An 18185-nucleotide genomic window follows, 5' to 3' on the forward strand; every position below is an offset into this window, starting at 1 on the left:
ACAAACCTTCCAATGACAGGGGGTTTAGTATCAAGGGAGGGGGGGCGGGGATACAGTTTTAAAATCTAGGAGCAAAATAAAACTTGAAGTAGCAAGTTTTTTTTTCTCTCTGATTTGCCTCAAATGATGATAGAAGCAAGAGAATTTAACAAACAAAATATAATCCCCCCCCCTCCCCCTTACTCAAGAAGAATAGGAGGGGGAGTAACTACCTCCTTCAAATGCAGTTCTTTCATTTCCGTGTGATGTGACCGTGAGCTGCAGGGGATTGATTCCTCTCAGCGATCCAATCTCATTCGAAGATCAATTTTTCAGTGATAATGTGAGGGATGTCAGTCTGTTGTCACTGTACCAGAGCAAATAATGCAACTTTCTCTTTTTCGTGGCCCAACTTCATTACGATAAAGTGTGAATGAGGATTGATTTGGGCATTTGAGTGATGAATTGCCTGGTAGATAAGAGTAATCTGTTCTAATTACGAGACAAGTAATCCAGGGGGCCAGGGCTAATGATTTGGTGATGTCCGTTCAAATATCACAAGGGGATTTGAATTTAATTAAATAAATTCCATCAGACGTCCACGGGGTTTCTGGACAGTGGCCTCCCATGTCCAAGATGGCCTTCGCAGTTTATTTTTATTTGTGTTTCCATGCAGTGCCCATTCTGCGCAGTCACCTTGGAAGAACAAGAACATAAATAACCAAATAATGTTTTTTAAAATGTGTGGGGTATTGATTCATTTTCTGAACAGACTTGATTTGTGTTCCTCTGGTTTACCATTGTTAATCAAAGCAACGAAAAAAAAGCTACGTTATTAAAAGTCTTGACCCTGGTTTGTTTTTCACTATACCTTGTAGATCGTTTGATGTTCTATGCTGCACCTTGTGTACTGTGAATGGGTATATTGCCCTTTAAGCTTTGTAATGTTTTATTTTCCTGTGTGGCTTGCAAAAAGCATGATTTATTCGCCTGTAAGATATACCTTCTGTGTGTGTTTTTTTGAAGTCTTCTGGCTTGTGGTACCATGAGTTAATTCGTAGATCTTTTTCAAGTCCAGTTCAGACAGATGGGAGGGATGTGTCTGGTTAGACTTGAGTCTGACACGAGACATTTAAAGTTCCCATCCCTTTTGCTTCGAAGAAGTACGATCCTTTCCCTTGAATTCTACCCTTTGGCTTTGATTTCTGCTCAGTTGAGGCAGTAGGATGAGTAGGTTATTTTTCAAAATATCTTTATTAAACATCCAAATCAGCTTTTTTTTTTTAACCATCACCTATACAAATGTGCACATGCACCCTCCAATACACACCTGGACTTCCCCCACCCCGTGACCACCTTGGCACTTTTGCTGATGGTATTATCGGTATACTGGTACAACCATCTCACAGTTACTCTTTTTCTCTGGAAGCACTCATAATTCAGTAAAATAATGTACAGGGGGTTGCCATTTGTGGAAAGATTTTCAGGTGGATCCTCTTAATGTGTATTTGATTTTTCTGATGTTTTAATAAAGAAACTAATATCCTTAATCCATTGTGTAATAAAAGGACCCCTGTCGGACTGTGTAACCATCCATGATGTCTGTAAGGAATTTGTATGTTCTCCCTGTGACTGTGTTGTGTTTTCCCCAGGGTTTCCTCCGTGTGTGTGTGTGTGTGTGTGTGTGTGTGTGTGTGTATATGTGTGTGTATATGTGTGTGTATATGTGTGTGTATATGTGTGTGTGTATGTGTGTGTGTATGTGTGTGTGTATGTGTGTGTGTATGTGTGTGTGTATGTGTGTGTGTGTGTATGTGTGTGTGTATGTGTGTGTACATATGTGTGTATATATATATTTATGTGTATATATATATATATGTGTGTGTGTATATATATGTGTGTGTGTATATATATATATATATATAAATAAAAATATATATACATAAATAATTTTTTTAAAATTTAAATTTAACATTAGACACTTGGCTAATAGGGATGCAAATGCTATTTCGTATTTCTGCAGGGTATTTAGAGAGTTGTCGGAGGTTCCAAATGTTGCAGCCAATGGGCAGGGTTACAAACGGACTTTGAATATTTCAGATAGTGTGCTAAAGACTGCCCCAGTACCCTTGTATTTTCAGGGACTGATAAAATATGTGACTTGAGTGGCAAGGGGAGCCATAACACCAATTGAATTTCTCCTCTATTTCAGGAGAAATGGCTGACCGTCTGGATTTTGAAAAGTGAACCCTGTGCAGCACCTTGAACTGAATAAAGCCCCAAGCGAGCACAGGAGGTGGTAGAACGAATTCTCTCAATAGCCTCTCCCCACATTTTTCCTCAGTTGACTATATATATATATATTTTTTAAAGTACTTTTTTTAAAGAAACAAAGTTTGACGTTGCTGGAGAAGGACATTCTGCCAAAGCAAATTTATGCAATTCCTAAGTTGGTGCCTAACTGAAGGGTTGCCAGTTTGCCCTCATCCCGAGATTGAAGGATCTGAATATCGACGTGGCACCAAGCTCTGTAACAATTGATTGACTACATGCTGAAAATGAGAGTTAAAATGTTATTGAGTGCGGAATATAGAAATTGCAGATGGAAGGCCTGTCTCTGTGCCAGAAACCACAGCATGTCTTTGATTACAAACCTTAAGAGTCCAGAGCTGCGCACGGCAGTGCGGGAGAACACAAAGTTAGGATTTCTTTTATTTCCAGCCCTCTAAGGTGGAGAAGCTTGCAGAATTCAAGGAGGGATCTTTGTAAATTTTTTTCTTAGCAACACGATTGAAGCCGTGGAAACTTTGAGTTTTGTTTATGAAAATCTCTGAAGATGCAATTTGGAAAAAAAATTGCAGCCTTCTCTCCTTCCCATTTTGAAGTTGGTTGGTGCCTTCCCCCATCTATACTTAACAAATACAGCTTATAATAGCATCTCAGGTTTTTGGAATGCTTCAGATGGGCCATGGATAATTTTGGGGAATTCATTTGAATTCCATTTCAACCTCTAATCCACTCCCAATTTCTGTCACCTGCTATTTATGAGAAGACCATGAACTTTGGGGATGTTTCTATCATTTTTCATATCCTCAGACTAGCTTTTTTAAAATTCCCTTGTTAGTAAAAAAACGTTTGCCTTGTTGTTGCTTGTATGAAGTTCCTTGGGAGATGTGCCGGAGACCACAAACGATGTCGTTTCTTTTCTTTGATTCTTTTTTTTTAAACATTAGCATTAATTTAAAAAAAAAACAAAATCGTTTCATTTTTCCAGCACGAGTGCATCTTGTCTCATTAATCACAAAGTTGGTTTAACTCCAATTTGGACAACAAAGATTTTGCTTCCTGAACACTTTTGGGTTTATTTAATGGATTTAATCACCTTAAAATGTTCCTATCACACACCGTTCTTTTAGCTATAACCTATTTTGTGATTTTGTGCCATATTTTAAGTCTACTACAGTTGTTCTCAACCTTTTTCTATGCCATCGGTGCTCTGTGATTAGTAAGGGATGTGAGTGGGAAAGGAAGGTTGAGAATCACTGCTCTAGACCCAATTGTAACTGAAATATTTTGCTTGAGAAATATTGTCATTGGCCCATTTCCTTTGGAGTTCTGAAACCCTGCACAGGACAAGTTAATGAGTACAATTCGAACAGTGGTTTTCAAACTTTTTTTCTTTCTACTCACATCCCACCTTAAGCAATCCCTTACAATACAGAGCACTTGTGGTTTAGAGAATACTTTAAGGTGGGATGTGAGTGGAAAGAAAAAGGTTGAGACCACTGGTCTACTAATATATTGCTCACACAGCAAGCTGTTTGGGTCAGTCCTAGCATGCCTGGGCACACACTTAGTGTAGGTGCTATGCAAGTGTTGTCTTAGGCCTGGGCACGTTTAGTCAGGATAGATGCAGATAGGCTGTAAAAGCAGCTCACATATACAGATGCTGTGCATTACATTGATTATAGATTGAACGCGTGCTGATGCACGTGATCTTCAGGCAATAATGAGTGTGAGCATTTTTTAAAAATAAAAACATGAAAGTCTGATGGGTCAAACAGTGGACTTTATATAGCAAAGATAAAGATGCAGAACCAACATTTTGGGCTTGAGCCCTTCCTCAAAAGTATCATACCTTGATGAAGGGCTTGAGCCTGAAACATTAATAATAGCATTTATTGCCTTCAGAAAGATTCAGTGGTAGTAGAATGTCACAACAGCTGTGATACATTGTGATGAGTAGACGCTTAATGTTAAATTTGATAAGAGTTAACGTTCCTCCAACTTCCTACGTGATGCAGCAAATCTAAAATGATCTCTGTGTTCAGCTTGTAGTTGACTATCGTAATCCTGAATTTTTTTTTTTCAGGAACCACACCTTTTGGGGGGGAAAAAAATGATTGTCCAGTGTTATCTAACCTGTTATTTACTTTTTGGACAGAATCTCCTTCACATCCTCCATTTGGATGCCAACTGGATGGAAAGTTCTGCATCTCTGGGCTGGGCCACGACAAGCGAGAGAAGAAGAGGAGCTCTAACCTTGCCTTGCTGAAGAAAAAGCTGTTCAGGCGGCGGAAATCGGCCAAGTCGGCTGATCATGCCAAACACATGCGCGAGCTCCTGTGTGGCTGGGACGTGCGTGATGTTGGCCTGCTCGTGAAGCAGTATGAAGCAGCTTTGGCCGTGAAGGAGCTGGTGATTCAAGCATGTGTGGCCAGGCCAGAGGCCAGCCGCTTAAATGAGGATCTGGCCAAGTTGTACCAGTTCAAATACTGCACTGATGTGGACCTGATATTCCAAGGTACATGCTTTCCTGTCCACCGTGCCATTTTGGCGGCACGGTGCCCTTTCTTTAAAACCCTCCTTTTGTCTAACCTGGACCGTGCCGAGTTGGTCATGGACATCAGCACTGTTGGCATCGACATGCCAATATTGTCATCACTTTTGCACTACTTGTACAGCGGCGAGTTTGGCGTTAGGGATTCCCAGATTAAGAATGTCGATGTCTTGGTCCGTCTCAGTGAGGAGTTTGGCATGCCCAACGCCCTTCACTTTGACATCTACAGTCTCCTGGAAAGCTGCTGCTATTACGACGCAGTCCTCAGTTTCACCTCCAGCCTTGAAGTCTTGGATGGCTTTGAAGGTTGTCGCCTGGAAGGAGACTTCTGCTGCCACAAGGCCATTCTCTGCGCCCGCTCACCGTTCTTCCGGAATCTCCTCCAAAAGCGGATTCGCAGTGGCGAGGAGACCACGGATCGGACCTTGCAGACCCCAGCCAGGATTGTTCTCAATGAAGCAATCATTCCAAAGAAATATGCGAAAGTTATTTTGCATTGCATGTATACGGACCTGGTGGATCTAGACTTGGTTCTACCATTCAGCCCGTCCACAGGGAGCTTGAGAGAAGTGCAGGATGAATCTGGGAAGGATAACGAGACACGATTGGAAAACGCAATGGAGTTGTTCCACATAGCACTTTTCATTGAGTTTGATATGCTGGCACAAGGTGAGGAATAAATGCTTGGGGAAAAGTGAGGGTGGGGATTGATTTGGAGAATTCTCATTCATGGGTGCCTACGTATACGGGGCTTGTTTTGCTTTGGTATGTTTCAAGAGGTTGACAAGGTGATTGACTGAAATCGTACCAAATATGAGCGGGGTTTTTTTGTTTTTTTTTTGGGTTACATGAGGAAAACTGGAAATGTTCTACAGTAGATTGGAGACATCATGGGTGAGAGATTTTTATAAATGAGAAAGCCTCGTTTCCAGTGCAGAATTGTTGGTAACCGGAGAGCAGATTTGTGGTGGTGTCAAAAGAATTAGCAAGGAGAGCGAGTGTGATTGTAGAATATGTCTTGGAATATTTTCCACTGAAACTTTTAACTTTCTTCTGAAAATTAACACAAGGCTGAGATGGGAATTGCAGGAGAATGCTAATAAGGATCCAAGGCTTCTTTTATTAGCACATAGAAGCTGGAATTGGCCAATCCAGTGTACACTCTGTACTTCGCATCAACCCTGAATACCTCGTGCCCTTGATATCCGAAAGTCTATTCATCTGTCTTGCATTTTCTTACCAATTGTGTTGTCACAGAACTCCAAGATTTCCCCTCATCTGAGCCTTTAGTAGCATGTGTTACGAGCCCAGAGGACCCCAAAACCCAGCAGCAATAGATATTCACCCAGACAATTGGTTACTTAAACAAAAGTTGCTTTTAATTATCTTTAAACATGAAAATAGAATCAAACTTTAACTTATTACTATTGACTTGTTAACCCTACTTAACCCCCTTCTAATTCTAAGCGTGTGTGTGTGTAAGTTCAGAAAAGATCTTTGGTTCACAGTCCAATCTCACTTCTCATTCCTCCAAGTTCACTGGTTGCAGGCAACTCTTATAGTCTGCACAGGATTTAACATTTATAAAGTTCACCAGGCTTTGGTGCTTGAAAAGTAAATGGTTACTGCTCAGGAAGGTTCTTGTTGGTTTTCAGAGAGAGATTTTTTTGTACATCTACTTCCATCAGCCACTTCAGTATCTTGCCGAATAAACTTGCCCTGGCAGGGTTCTCCAGATGATAAGCTCTTTTTCTCAGGTCACCACAGAGATCCTCCTTGTTTCTCTCATTTCAAGTGAAGCATTAGACAGCCAGTCTTCTCCTCTTGCATGAACCACAAGGGCTTTGACCATGCTGAAATAAGAACCCATCTTCCAAATGGGGTTTTCCACAGGCTTGCCAGTTTGTCCTGTTCCAGTCCCAGCTGCTGTTGGACTGTAGAAATGATCTCTCTCTGTCGCTCTCTCGCTCTGTCTCTCTCTCTCGCTCTGTCTCTCTCTCTCTCGCTCTGTCTCTCTCTCTCGCTCTGTCTCTCTCTCTCGCTCTGTCTCTCTCTCTCGCTCTGTCTCTCTCTCTCGCTCTGTCTCTCTCTCTCGCTCTGTCTCTCTCTCTCGCTCTGTCTCTCTCTCTCGCTCTGTCTCTCTCTCTCGCTCTGTCTCTCTCTCTCGCTCTGTCTCTCTCTCTCGCTCTGTCTCTCTCTCTCGCTCTGTCTCTCTCTCTCGCTCTGTCTCTCTCTCTCGCTCTGTCTCTCTCTCTCGCTCTGTCTCTCTCTCTCGCTCTGTCTCTCTCTCTCGCTCTGTCTCTCTCTCGCTCTGTCTCTCTCTCTCGCTCTGTCTCTCTCTCTCGCTCTGTCTCTCTCTCTCGCTCTGTCTCTCTCTCTCGCTCTGTCTCTCTCTCTCGCTCTGTCTCTCTCTCTCGCTCTGTCTCTCTCTCTCGCTCTGTCTCTCTCTCTCGCTCTTTCTCTCTCTCTCGCTCTGTCTCTCTCTCTCGCTCTGTCTCTCTCTCTCGCTCTGTCTCTCTCTCTCGCTCTGTCTCTCTCTCTCGCTCTGTCTCTCTCTCGCTCTGTCTCTCTCTCTCGCTCTGTCTCTCTCTCTCGCTCTGTCTCTCTCTCTCGCTCTGTCTCTCTCTCTCGCGCTGTCTCTCTCTCTCGCGCTGCCTCTCGCGCTGCCTCTCGCGCTGCCTCTCGCGCTGCCTCCCGCGCTGCCTCCCGCGCTGCCTCCCGCGCTGCCTCCCGCGCTGCCTCCCGCGCTGCCTCCCGCGCTGCCTCCCGCGCTGCCTCCCGCGCTGCCTCCCGCGCTGCCTCCCGCGCTGCCTCCCGCGCTGCCTCCCGCGCTGCCTCCCGCGCTGCCTCCCGCGCTGCCTCCCGCGCTGCCTCCCGCGCTGCCTCCCGCGCTGCCTCCCGCGCTGCCTCCCGCGCTGCCTCCCGCGCTGCCTCCCGCGCTGCCTCCCGCGCTGCCTCCCGCGCTGCCTCCCGCGCTGCCTCCCGCGCTGCCTCCCGCGCTGCCTCCCGCGCTGCCTCCCGCGCTGCCTCCCGCGCTGCCTCCCGCGCTGCCTCCCGCGCTGCCTCCCGCGCTGCCTCCCGCGCTGCCTCCCGCGCTGCCTCCCGCGCTGCCTCCCGCGCTGCCTCCCGCGCTGCCTCCCGCGCTGCCTCCCGCGCTGCCTCCCGCGCTGCCTCCCGCGCTGCCTCCCGCGCTGCCTCCCGCGCTGCCTCCCGCGCTGCCTCCCGCGCTGCCTCCCGCGCTGCCTCCCGCGCTGCCTCCCGCGCTGCCTCCCGCGCTGCCTCCCGCGCTGCCTCCCGCGCTGCCTCCCGCGCTGCCTCCCGCGCTGCCTCCCGCGCTGCCTCCCGCGCTGCCTCCCGCGCTGCCTCCCGCGCTGCCTCCCGCGCTGCCTCCCGCGCTGCCTCCCGCGCTGCCTCCCGCGCTGCCTCCCGCGCTGCCTCCCGCGCTGCCTCCCGCGCTGCCTCCCGCGCTGCCTCCCGCGCTGCCTCCCGCGCTGCCTCCCGCGCTGCCTCCCGCGCTGCCTCCCGCGCTGCCTCCCGCGCTGCCTCCCGCGCTGCCTCCCGCGCTGCCTCCCGCGCTGCCTCCCGCGCTGCCTCCCGCGCTGCCTCCCGCGCTGCCTCCCGCGCTGCCTCCCGCGCTGCCTCCCGCGCTGCCTCCCGCGCTGCCTCCCGCGCTGCCTCCCGCGCTGCCTCCCGCGCTGCCTCCCGCGCTGCCTCCCGCGCTGCCTCCCGCGCTGCCTCCCGCGCTGCCTCCCGCGCTGCCTCCCGCGCTGCCTCCCGCGCTGCCTCCCGCGCTGCCTCCCGCGCTGCCTCCCGCGCTGCCTCCCGCGCTGCCTCCCGCGCTGCCTCCCGCGCTGCCTCCCGCGCTGCGGCCCGCCCTCTCAGAGAGGGCCTGTTTGACTCTCTCTGCTTGCAAAACCACATGACCCTCTTATTACAACTCCAGACAATCTGCGGCTCCAGCATGCTCTTTCGTCTGTTGCCTTTTTGTAAACAACAATTCATTAATGAAGTTTCTTGGGCACTCTCCAAAGCTCTTGCAAAGACTGTTGGCCCCAACATGTCTAGCATGGGGCAGAGCTCCAGTATTTCAAATAAGATCTTTCAAAGTGTTTGTATTAATAAACCTTTCCCAATTTATCTCCACATATTTATATACTCTGTCACTCGTGTTGTATTTTGAGGCTCAGGGATCCCAGAAACCATGGCAAGGGAAAATCATAATTACATCTGCCTCTTTCACAACTGTTTTTTCAAAAAAAAATTCTTACATTTCAATGAGGTCACCACTTCTAGTCTGTGCTGAACTTTTTTTCTGCTTGGACCCACTAACCTGCATCCAGTCGATGGCCCTCCGTACCTCTCCCATACAAATTTTTCTTAAACATTAATATTGAGCCCACATCCACCACTGCAGCAGGCAGCCCATTCCATACTCCCACCACTCTTGGAAGAGATTTCCCTTTCACCCTTAGCCCATGTCCTCTGGTTTGTATCTCATCTGATCTTTGCATTTACTCTATTTATACCCATCATAATTTTGTATATTTCCCTCACTCTTCCATGCTGCAGGGAACACAGGCAACATTGTTAGCTCAATGCTGTTACAGTACCAGTGACCTGGGTTTGAATCCGGCGCTGTCTGTAAGGAGTTTGTACTTTCTCCACATATCTATAGGTTTCTTCCAGGTGCTTCAGTTTCTGCCCATCCTTCAAAATATACGGGGGCTTTAGGTTAATTGGGGCTTTTGAGTGGCTTGAGCCGGAAGGGCTTGTTACCATGCTGGATATCTAAAATGTAAATAAAAATCCTAACCTGCTTAACCTTATCCTGTAATTTGATTCCAGAGATGAGGGGGTTAGTCTATCAGCAGAGATTGAGTTGTCTGGGACTGTATCCCTTGAATACAGAAGAATGAGGGCGGATTTTGTAGAAATTTATGAAAGGCGTAGATAAGGTAGAGGTAGGTAAGTTATTCCCATTGGTGAGGGAGACTAGAACAAGGGGACATCACCTCATAATCCACGGTAGTAGATTTAGGATGGAGATGAAGAGGACCTGCTTTTCCCAGAGTGTGGCAAATCTATGGAATTTGCTGCCAATTGAAGCAGTGGAAGCGACCACCGTAAATAAATTTAAGGTTTTTACAAAGCTGGGGAATTAAGGGTTATGGGGAAAAGGCAGGTCGGTGGAGCTGAGCCCATTCTGGTTTCTATTTCTTAGGTTTTTGTGCAACTCAGTTCAAGTCCAGGCAGCATCCTAGTAAATCTTCTGTGCCCTCTTTCAATTTTATTCGTATTTTTCCTGTAGTTCAGTGATCAAAACTGTAGACAATGCTGCAAAAACTTCATTCTTCTGTACACTAGAATGTTTCAACCTTGTGGGTCAAATTCCCTCAGCCCAGAAAGCTATCTGAGGAACCTTTGTTGCTGACTGTCTATTGCAAGTATATCTTTCCTGAGATCAGGAGAATAAATTCATTTGCAATATTCCAGGTGCAGTCTCACCAGGGCCCTGAATAATTGAAGCAAGATGCCTTTGCTCTTGTCCTTTTGCAACAAAGACTAATACACTATTTGCCTTTGTTGTTGTTTGCTGTCCTTGTATTTTAGCTTTAACTGATTCACGTACCGTTCCTTTGAACTCCAATGTCTTTCAATATTTAAATATTCTGCTTTTCTCTATCAGCTCACCTGTATTCTGCATTTGTATTCCATCAGCCATTCTGCTCATCTGCTTGCCTGCCTGTAACCTCCTTGTAGTCCGCACTACCACTTAACCTTGTATCATCGTTAAACTTTGGTCCAAGGATCAAACTGCCCCGCTCTCTCCCCACAGCCCTGTGACGATCCCCACATTGATCTCACTGCTCCATTCTCTCCCCAGCCACGAGTCGGTCCCCTCACTGATCCCACTGCTCTGTTCTCTCCCCACAACCCCCCCTGATGGTCCCCACACTGATCCGACTGCCACGCTTTCTCCCCACAGCCCTGTATCGATCCCCCAAACTGATCCCTACTTGTAAATAAAATATTTACAGCTAGACTACAGTATCTCAGATAGTATATAATATGGTGTTTGCAAAATGTCCACATTGCATACACCCAATTTCACATAATGTACTGTGGACGTTAGGCAGCACATACCTCTATTTGGGCCTGTTGCATGTATGTACGTCTTTAGTTTGAACATTCTAATCACTCATGGGGCACCAAATTTCAGTTTAGACATACAGCACGGCAACAGTCCCTTCTGATCCACAAGCCCGTGCTGCCCCAAATACACCTAATTGACCTACAATCCTTTGAAAAATGGGAGGAAACCGCAGGAACCCCACCCGGACAGGAAGAACGTACAAGCTCCTTTCAGACAGAGCGGGATTTGAACCCAGAATAATGGCACTGTAATAACATTGCTCTTAACTGCCAGCCTAACCGTGCCGGCCTTTATAAACAATAACTGTTATCTGAAGCATTTGACCCCTGAATAATCTATCTTAAGTGGCCAACAATAGAGCCATTAACTGGTAAACTGACGGAAGTTAAGGGCAGGGGAGCAACTGCAATAATGATTAAATGACACAACTACAATCTTAAAAGATTACAGGTGTTAACACTGTTAAATTTGCACATCCCATTTCAAGAAATTGGAGGTACCAAAGTTGATGGGTGAATTTATTGCGTTCATGAACTTGGATATCCAAAACTGTTCTTCAGCACAATTTAATACCTGAAGTATTTTAAGAAGCCATCAATGCAGTAAATGGTTGCTTCCTGGCGGAGAGGGGAAGGTAGATTTACTCTGTGCTTTATGATAACGTGGTGGTTGCCTCTCCTAACGTGTCACTCAGTGGAAAGAGCTGCAGTATGATGGATGGAAGTCCCAACCCGTGAAGTCTGGTCATCTTCAAATGAAATAGTGGGCTTCATTTAAAAAAAAATCTATTTGTATTTTACTGTTTAAATTGCCTGTAAATTCTCCTGAATAGTTTAAAGCCTGACAGCTGGTTATTTTTTGGTTATGTACAGAAAATAATGTCCATATGTGTTAAAGGTTCACTTGGTTGTTTATGCCTTGATGAATTGGGTTATCTGCCAAAATTCTTTATCTAATCTTTCATTAGATTTGACGGAGTCAAATAATTAAGTTATCCCTTCTCTTTCCATTGTCCAGGAACTCTCTGACATTTCCAATTTAACCGTTTTAGCATTGCTGATGACCTTCCTCCAACTGTTGGCTGCTGTACCTTTTCAAGTCAAGGCCTTGTGATTTGGAAATCCTTGTTCAACCTCTTTGCCTTTCTTTAAACATTTTATTTTAATCTTTGGCCTTTTACAATGCCTTGGAGTCGTAGAATTGTACAGGAAATGGGCCCTTCAGCCCTTCTGAGCTAGTTCCAATTGGCCCATAACCTTTTAGAACTTTGCTTCCATGTACCTGTCTGTATTGTAATTGTTCCTCCACTTGCTACTACTTCTGACAGCTCATTCTACATACCCACCACCATTTATTGGGGGGGAAAAACTTGCCACTTAATACCTGATTAAATATTCCCCCTCTTGCCTTAAACCTATGCCCTTTAGTTTTAGACTAAAGGGTATGGTGTGGGTGGTGGGGTCCTTGAGGATAGAGGCTGCTTTCTTAAGATAATGTAAAATTAACTATTATACCATATTCTTCTTCGGTCTGTGTTGCTGCTTTTGGCCAGTGAAAAGTAAGGAATTTTTTTTCAGTAATGAAAGCAATGGAATAGCCATGAAGGTTATCCTTGGCGTCTGAAGTCCAGACACATAAGAAGAACGGGAATTCTAATTTGATACAACAGTACCTTTGGAGAAATGGGAACAACAATTCATGCAATCTGGACATGTGAGAAAGTAGAAAAATTTTGGGAAGATCTAAACCAGATATTAAATAAAATTACAGAAAACAATATACCAAAAAATCCAGAGATCTTCCTCCTAAGTAACATAAAAAACAAAGAATTTGGAATTGATTTGGATGGTGCACAAAAAAGATTTGTTAAGATAGCTCTAGCCGTAGCAAAAAAATATATTATGTCAACCTGGAAATTGGAAGATAATTTGAAAATACAACAATGGTATATAGAAATGAATAAATGTATTCCATTAGAAAAAATAACATATAGTTTAAGAAATAATATTGAAATATTCGAACAAATATGGGAGCCTTACATGAAACACAATAGAGAAAACCTACCGGGGACATTCACTACCTAAATTAACGAAAGGAGAAGGAAATGAAAAGAATTGACTCAGTGGAATTTCTTGTTTATTTTTATTGAATGACAACATTGTTTGACTGGTTTAATGTATCTTAGATTTTGTACTTTAAATGGATGGGGGGGGGAGGTAGGGAGGGTGGGATGGGAGGAGGGAGAGGGGGGAGAAAATGACACTATATATTTGAAAAGGAAAATGTATGTATCTTGGTCAGTGTGGTTTATGGTGTGAAAAATAAAAAAATTAAAAAAAAACAGTACCTTTGGAGATGTTTCTGCGACCGAGCAAATGGCAGGAAAAACATTTTAGTTCGGAATACTAAATGGAGAGAGGGGGTGGTACAGTGGGGCACGGATCTGCGTAAGAGGTATTTTTAAGGTACATTTGTGAACAAAGTATGGAGCAGAGTTAAAGGTGAAAATGGAAGTTTTGGCTTGTCCAAGATGGCCGAATTAAAGTGGACAGAATGGGTTTTCCCATCCACAAGTGCAATGAGGGCACCTCTCTGGCATGCATGTCGGCTGTACGTGTTGTGCGGGCAATTGGAGGGGGGCGGGTGGGTGATCCTCATTGGGGAGTGATTGCTATGGAACCCAATCCCTGTCTGTCATGGAAGGGGAATGTTGTACGAGTTGCTGTCAGATGGGTTTGGATGTCTGCTGCTCTGCTGCAAGCAGCGAACGGATTAAGAAGCAAAATAATTGGGGAAAGCCATTGGCAAGATCATCAGGAGCTGGGATTGGAAAGGATAATTTAAGATTGGCCTATAAGGGTGATTTTTTTTTTCTCTCACTACTCTTGTTCTAATTTGGATATAATTTCCTGTGTAGGCTGCGAAGACCTGATTGTTGAGAGCGTAACACTCGACTCGATGATGACTATCCTAAAGTGGAGTTCTCAACCATATGGATCCAAGTGGGTCCATCGGCAGATGCTCCATTTCCTCTGTGAGGAGTTCAGTAACATCGTTGCTTCAGACATTTTGTTTGAGCTCAGTAAGGAGCACCTGATGGCTGCCATCCAGTCGGATTACCTGCAGGTATTGGCCTTGGTCTGCAGTAAATGAGTTTCTCTTGCAACCTCGAATGTATTTGAAGAACTTGTTAGTGGACATTGATAAGCCTGAACAGTTTTGCCTATTCTTTCCCCCCCACACCCACCCCTCAAATCTTTCTAGATTTTTCTCCTTCCAAACCTGGCCTGCATGAAGTGGAATAATTTGTATATAACACAAAGATGGTTTTTACTCCAGTCTGGTTAACAGAAGTTGAAATAATTTAAGAAAATACAGTGCAAGTCCAGAAGTCGGTCATATTTGTGCCAGATCTTTTGAAAATTTGACCAGTTTAGTCCCATTTTCCTTTCTCTTTTCACCACAATCTTCTTCCAAGAATAACCTTTAAGAGTCTGCAAGGCTGGCGGACTAGTATTCCAGATTGAAACTTTTTTTTGTATCCTTATTTTCTCCCTCAGCTTCCATTTTTGTTCATTTGTTGAATTACTTTAACCGCTAATTCCAGAACACCTAACTCTACCTTGACCACTGCAGTGGAAGCAATTCTCCCAGTTTACTCCTGAAACCCTTCATAATTTTAAAATTTTGTCAGAAATTTGTATAATATTCTCTGCTTTCAGAAAACAATGCCCTCCAGGTAGCTGAAGACGTTGTCCTGTTAAATCTTTCCTTGTACATCCCAACCGTAACATAATTTCTGAAAGAGTATTGCCTAGAATTGGAGGTTCTATCCCACTGATCTTAAATGGAATTGGCTCTTGCTCTCTCTCTCTCTCTCTCTTTCTTTCTCTCTCCTATTTAACAACTTCACCCAGCAACAATGCTGGAGTTCAAATGGAACCCAAACAGGAATTGACCATTTGAAACTAGATTTTCAAACTTTTCTCCTGCTTCAGGACACTCTGGGAGAAAGATTGAATGGTGTGCTTTTGTAGTAATAGATTTAAAAAAAAAAAATGCTGACCTGGAAGCTGAAATTATGGAAACAGAAAATGCTGGTAACAATCAACAGGTCAGGCAGCATCTGCGGAAAGGGAATCTGAATTACTGTTTTGGGTCAGACCTTTCTTCAGTTTTGGGAAAGAGCTGCAGTGGTGGGCACTTGCAGGCCCAAGAAAGGTGAGGCCATCTTTGTTTCAGTCCTCCCTCAGCTCCTCCTCTCTTTCTTATTTCTCTGACCCAAAGCGTTAATTCTTTCTCCACAGATGCTGCTTGACCTCCTAACTTTGAGCATTTTCTGTTCTTGTTTCAGATCTTCCTTTTGGGGCCTTTCCAACATTTGACTTTTTGTTGGCATTGAATGAGATGCAAGCCTTTATTTGCAAGATGCTTCTCAATCACATGGCAACCCCCTTTCCTCAAAACTGGGTTGTTAGTCTAATGTATTGACTAGCTTCAGTGGTTGTATTTTGGGAACTAGGCCATTCAGCAATGGCTTCAGTCCAGGTCTGAGCACGTAACGTAAGCTGACATCCCATTGCCATGCTGGGAAAGTCCTTCACGATGGTAGAAATGTTAATCTGGTGAATTACACCATTTAAAGAGTAGGGGTATTTGCTTCCTCCCTCGACGAATGTAACGAAAAAATTTAATGGAAAACAAAGCTACAGATAAAATTGGGAAAAACTCAGCAGGCAAGGCAGCATCTGTGGGGGGTTGGGGGTGGGGAATCAACAGTAAATGTTTCATATTGGAGGCCCCATTTCCAAATAATTAGAGCTACATAAAATAAAGGGTAAACATTTAGATCCCAGAGTATAAAATCTGAATTGTTTGTATAAAAAGTGTTTATAAATTGAGACCATCATTCTGTTCACTGAAGTTTTAAAGTTGGTGCACTTTCACTGAGGGCTGGCATCAGCTGCTCTCCTCTTGCTTTACAGCAAGCACCAACCAACTCACTGATCTACAAAACTATTCTATTGGCAGGATAAGGAGTAAACTGGCTAGATCTCTTCAGAATGCTGTAGTGTTTTGGCACTCATCTGGAGAGTCTGCTTTGGTTTGGAGGCCCTCTCGTCAGAAGCCAGAATACCAACAGTTAATGTGATCCTAATAAAGGCAGCTTTTTGTCCTTCAAGATTTAGCATTGTCCACATTGAAAATTAGGAGGTCTGAAGGAAAGATGCCTTTCTTCCATCTGAATAATTTTGGTGAAACGACAGGATTAAAGAGGTTTTCTTTTTTTTTAAAAAAAAAATCTAAGTTGGTATGAGGGCCATACACTCTTGAGTATAATGTCTGCCCTTTTCCTTCAAAATCTATCTTGTTGACATGTTTTTTTCATAAACCCCTTCAGAGAAAAGAATTTAAGTACTGAGGGAAAACTAAAACGTTTTTTCTCTCTGAAGTGCTATAATGATGAAACCATGTCATTAGTTGGGTATGTTTTAATTCTAGCTGTCAAACTGCAGCACCTTTCACAGAGCACAAAGGGAGCCAGGAGCCTATTGGATGTGTTTTAACATTTGCAGACTCCAATACAAAATTACTACTATTTCCAACAGACATCTGTCCAGAGATCGCTGGGTAGATGTGCAATTCATCTGGGGTTTTTTTTTCTCGTGTAAAAGAAAATCTTCTAAAACCCAGTAAGAGCAGAAGGTAGTTGAAATCTCTTTCAGAAAGGCTGGGTTGTTGAGAAATTAAAGGATCTTTTGAATGATGCAGCACAGGAGGCTGTTCAGCCTGTTGAACCCATGTTGTATCTTTGAAATTCAATGTTTGGAAAGGAACTGAGGGACTATTAAGCTGAGCCAATAAAATGACCAGGGCATTAAAGGTTATGGAATGAAGGTCAGTCAGTGGGGAAAATCAATCAACTCATGATTGAATGTTGGAACGGACACAATGGGCTCAATGGCCCTATTTCTGTTTCTATGTCTCCTAGAACAGTCCTAGAAAAAAATCCAGTATGATAACAGGCCCTTCGGGCATGTCAATTTACACTAATTTTACATTAATTTTCTTCTTCATTCTCCTTGGATTCTTGTCATCTTTTGAATTCTGCCACTCTCTTGTAGAACAGACAGACCAAAGGGTACATTTCTCTGGAAATGGCAACTCTGATGGACAGAATGGTGAAGATGATATTTGGCATGTTTGCCTTTATTGGGTGGGGGGGTTTTGTGGGGCAAAGATTGGTGCCCTTGTGATTCAGCTGCACAAGGCATTGGTAAGGCCGCCCTCACGCTACCGTGTACAGTTCTGGACGCCCGGCTACATCAGGAATATCAATAATGGAAGAGGTGCGGAGGAGATCCCCCAGTTGTTGCTTAGACTAGATGGCTTGCGTGGTAGGGAGAGGTTGGATAGTTCCCGAGAGCCCAGGAGGCTGAGGGGTGACCTTGGAGAGGTATGGAAAATCTTTTCTCAGGATAAACTAGTCTGGACCTAGAGTGCAGTTTTAAGGATAAATCTGAGAGGCAACTTTGTTCACTCTGAGTGTGGTTCGTATCTGGAATGAGATGCCTGAGGAAACTATAGAAGAGGATAAGATTTCAACATTAAAAGGCATTTGGGCAGCCTGTTTCCTGCTCTATGACCCTGACTCTAAATATTATAGCAGCCAATTAACCTCCCAGCCGGCATGTCTTTGGAATGTGGGAAGAATCTGGAGCATCCTGAGAAACTCACAGACACGGGCAGAACTTGCAAATTCCACACAGGTTGAACCCAGGTTCCTGTGCCATAATCAGAATTTATTGACATGAACAAGTCACAAGATTTGGTTTTGCCGCAGCATCACAGTGCAACCATTCATATTATGAACCTTCTTACAACAATAATTTATATATAGAGCACGAAAAAGTAAGGCAGTGTCTCTGGTTCATTGATTATTCAGGAATCTGATGGCAGTGGGGAAGAACTGTCCTTGTGCCACTGAGTGCTTGTCTTTAGACTCCTGTACCTCCTTTCTGATGATAGCAGAGTGAAGAGGGCATGGTCTGGGTGGTGGGGGTCCTTGAGGATAGAAGGCACTTTTTTAAAACACCGCCTCTTATAGACATCCTCGATGGAGTGAAGTCTGGTGCCTGTGATGTTGCAGGCCGAGTTAACAACCCTCTGGAGTTTTTCTTGTCCTTTGGCGCCTCCATACCAGGCAATGAT

The 18185-nt window shown here is 44.5% G+C and overlaps 1 protein-coding gene across 5 annotated transcripts in view; it reads left to right on the plus strand.

Moving 5' to 3' along the window:
* Nucleotides 1-18185, plus strand: part of LOC138748521 (BTB/POZ domain-containing protein 7-like) — a 77263-nt gene that overhangs the window by 11137 nt on the left and 47941 nt on the right. For all 5 annotated transcript variants that reach the window (XM_069908870.1, XM_069908872.1, XM_069908869.1 and 2 more), the window contains 2 exons: nucleotides 4424-5488; nucleotides 13891-14099. In XM_069908870.1, coding sequence (XP_069764971.1) covers nucleotides 4424-5488; nucleotides 13891-14099 — 1274 coding nt within the window. The remainder of the gene's footprint in view (nucleotides 1-4423; nucleotides 5489-13890; nucleotides 14100-18185) is intronic.

The sequence above is a fragment of the Narcine bancroftii genome, chromosome 13 (assembly GCF_036971445.1).
Source record: "Narcine bancroftii isolate sNarBan1 chromosome 13, sNarBan1.hap1, whole genome shotgun sequence".
In the NCBI taxonomy this organism is placed as follows: domain Eukaryota; kingdom Metazoa; phylum Chordata; class Chondrichthyes; order Torpediniformes; family Narcinidae; genus Narcine; species Narcine bancroftii.